This window comes from Trachurus japonicus, chromosome 15, assembly GCF_045865225.1.
Source record: "Trachurus japonicus isolate A0001 chromosome 15, Traja_1.0".
Classification (NCBI taxonomy): Eukaryota; Metazoa; Chordata; class Actinopteri; order Carangiformes; family Carangidae; genus Trachurus; species Trachurus japonicus.
Window position 1 is genome coordinate 22,633,966 of NC_140921.1, and position 13,799 is coordinate 22,647,764.

A 13,799-nucleotide genomic window follows, 5' to 3' on the forward strand; every position below is an offset into this window, starting at 1 on the left:
AGTGATTTAATTTATCATGATTTGTTTATATGGCTTTGTCAAGATTTGGCTACAGCCTCATATCTTCATGGTATTAGGAGTGAATCAAATCAGGAGATCCACACAATGAGTTGTGATAAAAAGCTTTAGCCTAAATGGACAGCCGCCATCTTTATCAGCTCTTTCCAACCTCCTCCCTCCTACAGATGAAAGACGGACTGATCCATTCATGCTGAACTAATCCCACAATACAGATAACATCAGCTGTATCGCAAACGATGTGTGAAACAATAAAATACAGAGTCCAGTGCTTCGGTATAGAAGATAAACTTTATTTAATGATAAATAAACATTTCTTTTTTTCAGTTAAATAAACATCTCTGGATTGCACACATCTCTCATTCTAAGTGTCTTAGTCGGAAAAGTCTCTGGTTGACAGTTGGTCAGTAAAAGTGATGGTTGTGCATCATGACACGAGCAGGGTGGTGAGGGGGCATGGGTCGCTGGAGGACCATCTGTGGGACAGGGAGTGGGTAAAAGGCCGGGCCGGTTGCGGGGTAGTGGGGTCTATGTACGGCCATGTTGTGGTACTGAACCGGGGGCAGAGGCTGGAACATCACCGACGGGACTTGGGGGAGGAAGTCCTGCACCTCCCGTTTCAGCTTCATTCTCCTGTTCTGAAACCAGGTCCTCACCTGAGAAATAGCAGAAATACATTAGTATCCAAAGCAACACACAATTAGATGGATAAATGCAATAGACTGAATAGATAAATTGGTTTCTTTGCATTGAGAATCGCGTCTTACCTGAGTTTCTGTGAGGTTGAGCTTCTGCGCTGTCTTGGTTCTCTCTCCAGCGTCCAGGTATTTGTGCTTGTTGAAGATTTTCTCCAGTTTGCTGATCTGCTCGGGGCTGAACTTTGTGCGCACACGGCGCTGTGGTCCGTCTCTGTCCGCCTCGCTTCCCTCGTCCACAGAGAGGCACTCATAGGAAGCTGCTTCGCTCTCATACCCGGAGGAGTAGCCGCTGATTTCTGAAACTGGAGAAAGGAAAGAAAAAAAAAATCTGGTTACAAATCTGCTCGTGCGCCAAGACCTGAATCATTGGATCAAAAATGAAGTGTTGCGCTCTACTTACTTGGTGAGGCGCAGCGAGTTGAATGTGAAGGTGAACACAGGCTGGAGTCCAGAGGCCTGTTCTCCGCTGGCTCCGTGTGTTCAGCAGATTTCGATGCTTTTGGTTTTGGCTGCAGGTAACCTTTGCCAAAAGTCGGGGGACGCGGCTGCACCACGCAGGGAACATGAGGTCTGCAGGTCGGCGCAGTATCCGTGCCAGCTCCGTGCTCCTCCGTTGGCACCATGTCGTGGTGGCTCTGGGCCAGCCAGTCCACAGAAAAGTACTTGACCATGTTCGCAGTGCTGCTCGGTGACCTGTAAATCCACCAAATGTCAGAGGGAGAGTGTGGTGTCCGCCTCTGCCCAGGGTCAGCTTTTATAGCGGCCTGGAGCTCAACGCCAATTTGCATATGTAGAGGTCCTTGTTAACGCCCGATCGATCCAGATGATTAGGGGTTAATGGCTCGTTATTGAAGTCTTTACATATCCTGTGAGTGTGAGTAGAGCTGGCGCCACCGAGTCTGTGAGAATCCTCCTGAGCTCATACATTTGTCCGGCCCGACTGAAACTGAGGGCCCCCGCACAAACAGCTGTATCCCGGCCAAATACTTTAATGCTGCAGCTGCATACAGTGGCAGAGAAGAGTCGAGGTGGCCAGGTTATTAGGTCTGCCTCAGTAATTTAAACACTCATCTGCCACATGAATGCATAATTTAACATGGTTAAAATTATTGATACCGGGGTCTGATGAGGGGGAGATGCAGCTTAATTAACAGCTTATGCTTTAATGGAGTGATTAAATGGTTTGTCCTTAAATTAATTCTCTAGAGGTTAAAACGTGCCACTATTCTCCAGCACAGTCAGGGCCATTGCATCATATATAAATCAGTGATTATCTTTATGAGCTTTAGTTGCCTAAATATTTGTAACATGAGTGAGAAAAAGGTTTTTGATGAACCAGGAGCTGACTTTTCAGGAAACCTCTCATAGTTTACACTGCGCTCTCCATCTCTCTGCTGTTTAAAAATGGGAATGTGTCCTTACAAGGGCACAGTGACAATTAGTCATTGAGTAAGTCAGAAATAAAATTAGATTTCTATTGTATGAGTATTTTCATTTTACAGCTTTATATACTTTCTGTCACTTTTCAGATGAGGATTTTGCATGTAGCTGATTATACAATGGAAATCTGCTGGATATAAACAAGATTAAATTACCTTCACCACTCATGAATTCAATATTTTGAGTATGAGTTATCATGATGTGTCCAAGACATATTTTATTTCCAGTTATTTAATTTAGGGAAATTTGCAGTCTGCAGCTGCATTATATTGTGAGTTTGCTGACACCCAAGTAGGGGGTGTGTGTGACCTTCTATATTTAATCAGTTAGCATATGACAGAGTATTAAAAGTGATTCATTAAACCTGATGAGCACGAGTTGAAATGTAGTTTTGGTTTAGTGCAGGAAACAGAAAACACATGGGGATTCCTCAACAGATAGATCACACAGATCTCACCAAGGCTGACTGAACTCTGTGGTGTTAACAATAGGTCTATTACAGACATTTAACAGTGGCCAAACGGGAAACGGGTTGTAATAATGAAAAGTGATTGCGGGCGCCAAAGCAGCTTTGGAGCGACAGTGTTACTCTCTGCGTCGCAGAGTCACAAAACCAAAACCAAATCCGACCTGTGAAAACGCACCTCACAGTTCTACTCATGTTATCACTGCTTATGTCTCAGGAGCAGTGGTTTCTTATGGAAGTGTCTCCGATACCCCGGTGAGCTGCTGGCGCCACTGGCCAAGAGCCAGCGTTTGGCACAGGCCTTCAAACATTACAGATCAAAGGTATTACAGTAGCAACACAATTACAGCTGAATGTCGGCCCGTTCATATGTAAATATGCTAAAACAAGCTGCTAGGAAGCAGGGAAAACCCTGGGAGCGCAAACAAGCCCATAGAAACACAGTCCTCCGGCTGACTGCTTCACATACCGACGCTTAGAAATAAATAAATCAGAGTTATTACAATATAGATAACTATAAACTATTGTGAAAAACTATAAGCTGCCGGTGTGTACCTCCAGGCGCCAAATAAAAGAGACTCGACTTCTCATCAGACGGTTTAACCTGTGGGATGAGATGAGCCCCCCCGCCTCCAGGACATCACTGCATGCAGCAGCTCAGAGACAATAGCGCTAAACTGATCGTTTAGTTATATGACAATGCAGATAAGAGACTGGGCCTAGTTGTCTCCTTTATCGGTGATCTGTCGCTGTGAAGGCAGGAGTTCCTTCAGCCTTTGGGAGCTCTTTATCTCAGCAGCTTTGAAGATGCGCCCTGATCCCGGTAGATAACAATAAAAAGCGCCCGGGACGTCTCCCTCGCGCTGCGCCTGTTTCCTCAGCTTTGCTTCACATGGGCCCTGTCTCTCTGTCTGTCTCTCTGTCTGTCTCACAGGAAAACTTTAACACTCATTATATTCTAATTGTCTGCGGGACTCTGGACTGAACAACAATCTGCAGCCAGATATTATGAACCTACTGTATTGACTGGCTGTGACAGAACCAGCTTTTATCTTGAAACTCAATAGCGCTGGAGATGAGAGTTTAATTGTATTTTTTGAATAAAATAAAAAACAGCACACCTAACATCATGTATAATGTAAATGGATAAAGGCTTATGAGATCTTCTCCATCTGATGACCTGAGACATCTCACAGAGGATTGTTGAATTAACTTTCATCATCTTGATAATTCATGACTTTCTATATTTTGGGGAAATGATTATAAACCTTGTTTTGATCTGATGTCATGGATCAGGAGTCTGTGTTTTCATGTAAAAGGATTTAACAGCACTTTCCTTTACCTCTCCTAACCCCCTGAAGTCAATCTGGATCTATTTTTATGGAGTTTGCAGCCATGTCTGACAAAATACTGTTTAGAAATGTCTCTTTGATCAAGAGCAATGAGGAAGTGATGTAAATGCCATAACAGAGCACAGAGGTTAAATTAACCTGGAAAAACTAATGTATGTATGTCCATAATATATTGTGACAAAGTCAAAACATCCTTGTGGCCTGATCTTGAAAACCTGCTCAAATATTATGAAGCCATAAATTCACTATGATGCCATTGCCACACACTGTAAATCCTAATGGAAAGAGAGAAACTCACACTTGAGCTCCCCCACATTCCCCTGACAGATGTAACAGGGCTGTAACCTGCCATGCAGCCATTCTATCACGGATATTGTCTGACAATAATACACTTTGGCAAGGGAGAGCTTATAAAATCTCATTTATTTGGCTAAATTAAGCAAATCTTCGTAGCACGTCACATTCCATCTCCACGGTGTGTTTCACAGCAGAAAACCATGGAGGACAGAGAGCGGGCAGGAAAATAGAAAAATAGACACAGACTCAGCTTCACTCCTCATACAATATTTTGCACTGACATCTCATTATGTTCTATCATTTTCTCTGTAATGGTAAGGTACTGTCATGACAGTAAGCTTGTCTAGCTTATACCCGTCACAAAACACTATTGATAATAAATGAAATCATTTCACATTGTGCTGTTTTAAATGGAATTAATAATAGATATTAATTTACCGATCTAAATCTCATTTGGTAAAGTCCTAATTGGTACAAAAAAACAAACAAAAAAAAACATTCTGCATCATGTTGTCCTGTTTCCTACATATCAGACACAATTCAGCAAAATCAAATAGATTTTATCTGAATGTTTGACCAGGCTGGATTAAGACCCCGGGGCTAAAGTAGCCACTGTGCCCCAGTTCACCCCCTGTTTCCTCCTCTTTGTGTGCACTGTGCGTGTTATTCCTTTGCTGGAAAGACACTTCCCAGCTTTCTGTGTGGTGAGTTCATTGACCTAATTTAGGAATATGCACCTTTTACGTACAATATCAGCTGAAATGAAGAAGGTATGAAAATTAAATCTTGACATTAGACCATTCTAAGGCGACCCTTTTATCATCCAACAAGGCGCCAGTATGCCAAGGCCAGTGTGCCAGTATACTCCATCAGATCTGGCTGTTGAACAGCTTTGGAAACCCGCTTCCTCAGCACCTGTGCAATTTCAGAACTGGGACGCTGTGTTCTTTAAATTTGCCAATATTGGTGGCTACTTATTGACCAGATGTGTTGAGGGGAGAAAGGAGCCAGTTTTTGAACTACTTCCTGTCACTTGTGTTTGCAGAGTGCAACTTTTACGAATGTCCTCCTGGAGCGACTGGAGGTCTCTGCACTGTTACCCCACATTTTAATAACATTACAGCAACGGTTCTTGCCCGTAACTGTGAAATGACCTGTTTTTGCTCATAATTCAAAAAGAATGACATTTTGAAAACGATGGTCCAGGCTTTATGGTGTAAACAACAATCTGAGACAATGATCTGCAGCAAAACACTAACCAGATAACCAGACAGTGTCAGGAGAAGCTGAAAAAACTACAAGTCAGACCAGACAAAAAAATATGTGAATAAAATGAAGGAGTAACACTGCTGTGCCCAGGTGGGCTAATAAAGGACGAGTCCACCATAATGCCCTCATCATGTCAGTTTATATTGTGCTTTAGTTGTGCATATTCCTAAATTAAGTCATAATTGATCATCCTAACACATTGCCACATGCGGTTCTTGGGGCCCTGGTACACTTGCCTGCTTTGCCAGCCTGTATGATGGAAATGTGCTCTTCCTTCCTTCCATGTTCAGTCCACATGTGCTAATATAGAGGCCTTAACAGCTAAACATGGTCGGTTCACAAGTAAAAACAACAAATGTCAGTATATGAGCTGAGGAGGGGAAAAAAATACTGCAAATTACAATTATCAGCCATTACTTTTTGTCTTTGTGAAGAAAAATGTGAATATTAAAATCAAACAGATGTGTGACTGCAGCAGAACCTGTGTAATCTAAAGGGTGTTAAGTTTGTCTGGGAGCCTAAACTGACCGAATTTACAGATCGAAGTCGGAGAACAAAATGAACAAACAACGGCAGGAAATGTTTTCCAGTCTACACGGCTCTGCTGCCAGCACAACAGAGGCGTCTGAGGGCCGGGCCTTGACCTGTTGGTGGTGACTGACTCCAGGGTTATGGGATGTGACTCACTGGAAGGTGGCCTTGACCCTCCTCAGTGTGTCCTGGATTCTCCGTGTTTGTCGCTCACTGGAATGCTGGAAGTTGGCATCCTTGTCTGAGGCCAGGAGGTGGATGTCAGAAGTGGCGAGGCGGGCGATGCGGCGCCGAAGGTAGGCCTGCAGATCCTGGTCCGGGCTGTAGGAGTACAATCCCTCCTGGAAGGCGTGGACCTGACTCACAACCTTTGCTATGCGCCTAAAATGAAATAAGAATGGATGGGAAGAGAGGATGAAGCAAAAGAGCTTAAAAAAAAACAGAAAATACGTCTCGCTGTATATTCTCTCTTCTTAGCGTCATCACCAGCTTTGTCTCTGACCTGATTTGGAGCGAGCGGTGCTAACCCGGGGTCTACATTCAACAGCTGTGCCTCTGCCGTTCCCTGCTAGCTCTCCTGACCCTGGCATCTGGCTACACCCAGGCTCCTCTCAGCATCTGGCCCAAAACCTCTTTTCCAATCAAACCCCATCCCACGGGCGCCATCTGGTGCAGCACTGGCACCCCTACCAACAACCCAAATTCAGCAGCTGTGCCATTACCATCCAAACGCCACTTGTTGTGACCTCAGCATCTGGTCAGCCATATTGGAGTGAAGGAGAAGGACACGGGAAACTGTGAGTTGGCCAACTTTATCAGAGACGGATACTCGGTATGTGGCGAGAGCTAATTTTGAGTTAATGACACTGACTGTTCATATTCTGTGTCACTACAAGGATAGCTAATAGGATAATTCCACTGGCTGTGCGCAACTTTCACTACCATCCCACCTCTAACATAATTGATGCAAATTCCATCATCATATCATAGGTTTCAGCGATCAGCTTTTCACAGCATGCATGTTTTTGCTGAAACAGGACATTTATTCAGTCTGTAACTCACCAACAAGGAAGAACTCGACTCGTTACACTGTTTTGTCTTTTAATTTAACGTCTGTACCATAAGTTTTGCTTTGTGTGGGAGGACATCTCATGTTTGTGCCCAAAGATCTGACCAGTTTTTGTTTTTTTTAAATGTAAAAGTGTCACAGCAGGAAGAAACTCATACTTTGTTTTTCTGGCGGTTTTATAAACATATCAGCTGCTATTAGAAAATGTCACAGCGCTAATTAGACCATTTCACCCACACAGACCATTTCCTGTGCGGGTGAAATCCGGTGCAACGTGCCATCAGCTTGGTGTTCTGCACTTTATTATTCAAGCTCTTCTGAAAAAACCCCTCTCACATCTAAATCCAGTCATGTCAAGAATTTCTCTCACTTTGTACCACATGTTCAAACAAAACTTGGTTTGCTGTTGTGCTCCTCTGTCGTTCTCTTGCAGATTTGAATAAAAGTGTGACCATTGATTTGTGCACATAAATATGCATTTTATCAGCACTCATGCTGTATACGTTTTCTTGTAAACACATCTCTTCTGGGGAAACAAACCTTGATCACAGTGAGTTTAAAAAGATAGACTAAAAAAATAGCACTGTTATAATAGACATGGTGACAGGACAGAGTACGTTGATATTTTTGCTTTTCTAATGTGTGTGTATATAAATAACAGTACGCAGTGTGAGCTAATTAACAGTCGTTCTTCATCCAAAACAGACTGCATGGTGGAGACTTATTTACTCTATTTCAGGATGCAGGATTTTCATATGAACTTTGTTGAACAGCTAAAAAACTTTCTACACTCGCTGATGGGAAATTCATATCCGTACCATAAAATGTCTGTATGAGCCTTAATAAATTGGATATAAACAGCAGTGGAACATTCATTGACATGGACTTATTATCAAGTCTAGAGCTGATTATTGCAGATTTTATTACTAATTAAAGTTCCCCTACACCCAAGAAAAAGTGTTCTGCTGACTAGAGTAGTGTTTGGACTTCTCTGTGCAGAAATCAATGGAAGTAGTTTGACACTTGAAGGTTGTTTCAAATTCATCTGCTCAAGGAGGGAAGTTTGTGCTCACCTTAAATCTCATTCTTGACATATATAAGAGGAGGATTCTGTGGTATCACAGCTAGTTTGGAGGCAAAGCACCGGCCAGTGTATGTGATGTGGAGGAAGAACTCAACTAAGAGAGGCAGTTTATCTTTATCTTTATTCTTATGTAAGAATTTGGAAATAGTTTACTGAGTTCCAAATCAAATCACACAAACCTCTATTAGCAAACAGCAATATAACAATAATTGGAATTGGAATAATTTGGCCAGCAAAGCAAAAATGAGCTGGTTTAATGACAGACTCACTGAGAATTCATGAATATGAACTTGTCTCCTTCTTACAGGAGTCATGTTAACTGTCTGAGGTTATCACACTAATGTCATAGAATCACACACAGTTGGACAATGTATTAACCAGAATCATTGACCGTCTTTGTAAACCTGTATCTGCTGTAGATGTGGTGGACATGGACATGGACATGTGTTCCTGTCTTTGTGATATCTATAATGTGAACTCATCAGAATGGATGACAGCAACCAGGGGTTAAAAGACAAAAGCTGGGATGGAAAACTCAGATCACCGATGTGAAAATGATCTGGATTTCGCTTCACCTGAGCTTGGTCCACTTGTAGGCTCCAGTCGTGAGTGTGAAAGCTCCGATCTCCAGCTGCTGGATGTGCATGGCCAGGATGTGCGACGACGGCAGGGTGGGCCTCCTCCTCGAGGCCTCTCCCCCCATCAGACATAGGTCGTCGCTCTTCAGAAACACCTGAGGGCAGAGCGATTTATCCACGCAGTAAATTAATTACTCCTCAGTAAAAATGTAGAACATTTTTCACATTAAGCCAGAAGCATGTCCAACGTAGTGATGCAATACGAGGGAAAGACTCGATGGAATTAAACCCTTTACATTTCTAAACCAAGAGAGAACACAGTTTGTTTTTATTACAGCTAAATAGTGAGGCTGGGAAGAGAGTAATGCCTGGTGTTTGGTGCATTAGGTTCTTCTGAGGGTAACTTTCAGAATCAGAGCCAGCTGTAAGCCCTCGGCACACAGGCGGGTTGCTTGAAGCTGTTTTTCTATTGATCTGTTTGCCCTGCAGCCCAGTTTCACAATATGTGACCAGCCTAGGCTTCAGTTACAAGCAGCATAAGTGTGCGCTTGCTCAAACACACCTACGCACACACACCTGCACAGCTCGCAGCTCCTCCAGGATCTCAAACACCTTGGAAGACAGATGTTTCCAAGCCTGTTGGCAAGAGATGAGGAAGTTTTATTTATTAGCTCCAGAATGAAGACGAATTAAATCATGGCTTCAGCACAACACCAGAGTCAATGACTATAACCTGCCCTCCGATTAAAATATGGAAATTTCTTGCATTGTGTCAACACTGGTGTCTCTTAATTGTGAGGTTTTTAATTACTCCTTTACTTGAAACCCCATTCTTCCTCAGCTTCTACATCACATTTGAATGCATTAATGTTAATTTCTCATTTGCGAAACTAATTAAACACCAACCGACTCCTATCACAGCCGAAGAAAACATTTAGCTCGAGGGCACCTGACTTATTACACAAACTCAGAATCTGTTTGAAGAGTAATTTATGAGATGCGGCCTCACTGGTAATTGCTTGACAGTCACGTTCTCCAGACCTCGGAGGACCTGCATGGCTGTGGCAAAGTTCCTTGATTCGTAGCAATGTTTTCCTATCCACAGATACTTGGTCAGCAAAGCAACTTGTGTCTGCAAAAAGAGGAGAGTTGGCAATAAGTTGAATAAAAAAAGCTAAACAAGGCAAAATGCAAAAACCTTACTGCTGGAGTGCTTTTCTTGGGCCACAGCAGACTGCATAATGAAGCAACTTCCCTGGAAAAACACTATCTATCGTCTATATTAATAGTGTGTTGTGGACTACTACTACTATTGCTGATTATTTTTTCCATTTGACTAGAAAAGGCTAAATTGAAGTTAAAAAACCGGCGCAAACGTGAACATTTTAATTTCAAGCACTGAAACTGAAAGCGGTTGAACAGTCGAGTGAAAAATGACAGCGGTTGGAAATCGTTAAGAAGGAGAACGAGGTGAAAGCAAACTTCACGTCGGCTGAAAAGCAAATGAGAGTCACCGCAATTTGAGCTGAAGTTGAAGTGCCAGATGTAGTTTAATGTGAGCTGTCATGTCAGTGCGAGCTATATGACAAATCTGAATAGATGCAAATGAGCTGGGAATTTTACAGAATGAATGGAGCATCTATATGAGAGTGTGAAGATGCAGCTGAAGGGGGAAAAACATCCATTAACACAACGATTACGCTTTATTTTTTCAGATTTTTGTCAGGCTAATGTTCTGGCTCCTAACTGTCTACCACCCACTCAGCCGTGAGAGCAGGGATATTAGAACACGAGGGGAAGTCTGTGTCTGACACGAGGATCCGTGTTTGATCAGATCACAGAGCCCAGGCTGTGGCGACGGTGGCTCCGTCTGACCTGTCACTCATCGGTTCTGTCTCCTCTCACCTTGGTGGAGTCACAGATGACTATTTCAGAGGAGATCCAGTTAACGACACTGTCGGCATATGAGAGCAGCCGCTGGAGGTGGCTGTCTGAAGGTGTCACCTCGCAAACAGGCAGACCACTGCCCTCTGCTGGAGCCACGAGCTGGGACACATTCCTGACGAGAGGGACACAGAATCACAGATGGAGGGAAATCTATACAATACATTCACACTGCAAGAAATGATAACTTGACTGTACAGACAGATATTTTGATTATTTGTTTAGTCAATAACTGGTTGCAAATTCTCTGATTTGATTCTTTGATTCTATGATTTCTATATTAATGTATGCTGAATTGCCACAGACAAAAAGCCATTTGAACATGTAACATGGGGCTATGGTAAACTGTGATGGAAGTTGCCACAGTTTACTGATATTACTTCCATATCTATATGACAGTTAGACAGTGGCAATGAATATAGTCATAATATCAGAGGAATAAAATAGATTTCACTACACATGCAAATAAACATGCAATATACAGTACATACACAAGGATTCAGCAGTTTAGCAGGTTTAACCAGGGGCCAGTGTTTTTTCAACATGGGGCTGTAGCCTATGTTCTCACTGTTTTCTTTCTTTTGATTATTAGTTTCAAAATCAAAGTGCTTCATAAGACCATTTTAACACTGCATGTGAGAACAGATGCTTTTTCCATATTAGGTTTTGGCTAATCCAGTTACAACAGCTCACATTAACACTTGTTTATCAGAAATGACTCACACACAAATGTATGTTTTGTGTTGCACTACGACAGATTATCCACAGCCAACACATTGTGGCCTGCCTCATTCATGCTCTAATGAAGAGGACTGTTGTTGTTCTGTTGATACTCACAACACTGACAACAGAGATTTCATTGGCAAAGTCAACAGAATTACATTACAATGTTGCCTTAGAAAGAAAATGTCATAGCTGCTTTGATTGTGATTCACACAAATCAGTTCTGGTCAAAACAGCTTGCTGTTGATGATTTTTTTTAACATTTTCTATGTATCTGTTGAGGTTTTCAGACTTCACTACAGAAACCAGAGCCTAGAGCAGAACAAGGCACAGTGTATGTCTCTCTACATGTCGGGTCATAATGTATTTAAAGATGCTGCAGTCACATCTGCTCGGATTAACACGAGTCTTTCACATCAGTACAAGAACATATAAACAGAAAAACTTTAGCTTTGATGTAAATATTTTTTGTTTATCTGTCAACCACTGTTTAGCATACTGTTACTGCTGGTCTGGACATATATTATCTGTGTTGCACTTTTTTTTATCTATAGTTTTAATGTATGGAATGTATAACCAAGTCTACACAAACATGCATAACCTTCTGTATAGATGGGAAGGACAAAGATGACATTTTTATGAAACAGATGGGTGGCAAAAAAAGGGAGAATAAATGAGTGAGGAAGTTTAACAAATGTGTTAACATGTTGCTGTTGATGGGTCTAAAAATGATAATTAAAAATCAGAAACATTGCTTTGACCTTGGCAATCACAAAATCTCCACCGAGCTGAGCCACTGTGGGAGACTGTGGATCAACATGTCAGACTAGCAAAATATCAGAACATGGAAAGAAGACGAAGTATGATCTGTGCTGAGGAAGACTGGCATATTTCTGGAAGTATGTGATGGCTCAGAACCCACTAATCCCCTGTTTAAACAGTGAACCCACTGTATTACCATTAGGAGTACTGATCATTATGTCACCTTTTACTTTAGGAATGACAATAACAATACCCCTTAAGAGTGCAATTTATACAGAATGAAGAGGCGGAATAAAGGTGCAGCATTCCCACCCTGAAAAAAAAGCTCAAGACATTAGAGCCCTGTTCAGAACTGGTATTAACATGCATCTCAGGTGATCCGCTGATAAGTGAAGAGCTCTAAGTACATCACTTCACACCTGGCATCAGGATGCATCCCCACATGTGTCTCGAGTGGCCACTTGTGATGAGGTCTCACTCCCCTTCTCTATATGCAAATAAGCAAGTATGCACTGTTGTTTTTAACCAGGGTCTGTTGTCAATATGTGTGTGTAGGTGTGTCTGAAAGAGAGAGAGGGGCAGCTAAGGAGGGGTTTATTGAATCAATGCACTGCACTCAGCTGGGCATCAGTAGAGTAGATGGTCCTTCAATATGGTCAGGATGCATTCATGTTCTCACTGCTGAAAATGTGACCCAGATGACATTCTCATGTTGTCATAGTGATCCGATCTCAGTGCATCTTCAGGGCGTTTACATCAGAACTCAGAGTTGAGCTCTGTGACCAGATGACCTGAGATCTAAAATACCAGCCCTGAACAAGGCTTATGCACTTTTTTCCCTTTGATTTGTCACTAATTTGTCAAGTCAGTGTTGTTTACAACTGGAACATTACACTCACTTGTTTGGGATGGAGACTTTGTCCCTGACTCCGTGGACTCTGGAGTTGAGGAAATGAACAGGGTGACATCCCTGGAACAGTTCCTGCAGTTTCAAAACATAAATCACAGGTTGATGAACCAGAGTCTGACCACGCATTCACAGAGACATGTCTCCCTCTAGTGGTTTTAAAGAGGCGACAACACCGCTGCTGTGTGGTGGTGAAGTGGATACCTGCTCAAGGAGGGTGAGCTGCTGGGCTATGTGTTGTGCACTGTATTCATTCTTGCTGAACGGTAGTCTCTCCTCACTGTGCAGGCAGACGTTGGAGAGGTCATCCACCAGGGAGGGATAACAAGGCATAGGCAGGGCTGCAGCGATGGAGAAGGCCTTGTCTTTAGGTATGGGTGCAGAGGGCTCCACCACTCGTGAGATCCGCCACTGAAAAGCCCAGAGAGACATGGCAAATTTTGGAGAACATGTTCTGATTTATATAAATACACTCATGCTGCCATGATGCGGTCTCTTGATAAAATGCTACTATGTGTTTCATATGACAGTAATCTTGCTCAACTGCAGAGATAAAACAGACTCAATAGAAGCAGCTAAATTTTGACAAAGTTGTTGTTTTCGAGGCAAATGCAGAGACTGCTTGCCGAAAAACTGCCCCTGATGGGAATGCACATCAGCA

General features: G+C 42.6%; 2 protein-coding genes across 2 annotated transcripts in view; both read right to left on the reverse strand.

Annotated features, from left to right (window-relative positions):
- Positions 1-350: 350 nt before the first annotated feature.
- vox (ventral homeobox) lies at positions 351-1,450 on the reverse strand. Its single transcript, XM_085799032.1, has 3 exons — positions 1,117-1,450; positions 786-1,018; positions 351-674 (listed from the first exon to the last, which is right to left on the reverse strand). The coding sequence occupies exons 1-3, from the start codon at positions 1,385-1,387 to the stop codon at positions 423-425; spliced, it is 756 nt and encodes a 251-aa protein (XP_085655158.1). The 5' UTR covers positions 1,388-1,450; the 3' UTR covers positions 351-422.
- Positions 1,451-4,378: 2,928 nt separating this feature from the next.
- Positions 4,379-13,799, reverse strand: part of kndc1 (kinase non-catalytic C-lobe domain containing 1) — a 38,507-nt gene continuing 29,086 nt past the window's right edge. Inside the window, exons 25-31 of the mRNA XM_085800554.1 lie at positions 13,343-13,549; positions 13,131-13,213; positions 10,708-10,861; positions 9,812-9,934; positions 9,379-9,438; positions 8,800-8,957; positions 4,379-6,452 (exon numbers count right to left, since the gene is read on the reverse strand). Coding sequence (XP_085656680.1) covers positions 6,224-6,452; positions 8,800-8,957; positions 9,379-9,438; positions 9,812-9,934; positions 10,708-10,861; positions 13,131-13,213; positions 13,343-13,549 — 1,014 coding nt within the window. The 3' untranslated portion in view covers positions 4,379-6,223. The remainder of the gene's footprint in view (positions 6,453-8,799; positions 8,958-9,378; positions 9,439-9,811; positions 9,935-10,707; positions 10,862-13,130; positions 13,214-13,342; positions 13,550-13,799) is intronic.

Bases quoted from the DNA above. Each gene is read 5' to 3' on its own strand.
- vox (XM_085799032.1), bottom strand. From the start codon at position 1,387: ATGGTCAAGTACTTTTCTGTGGACTGGCTGGCCCAGAGCCACCACGAC. The intron at 1,019-1,116 runs GTAAGTAGAGCG...TCCTTTCTCCAG, and splicing joins AACTCGCTGCGCCTCACCAA to TTTCAGAAATCAGCGGCTAC. The intron at 675-785 runs GTAAGACGCGAT...GCTATTTCTCAG, and splicing joins TCAACCTCACAGAAACTCAG to GTGAGGACCTGGTTTCAGAA.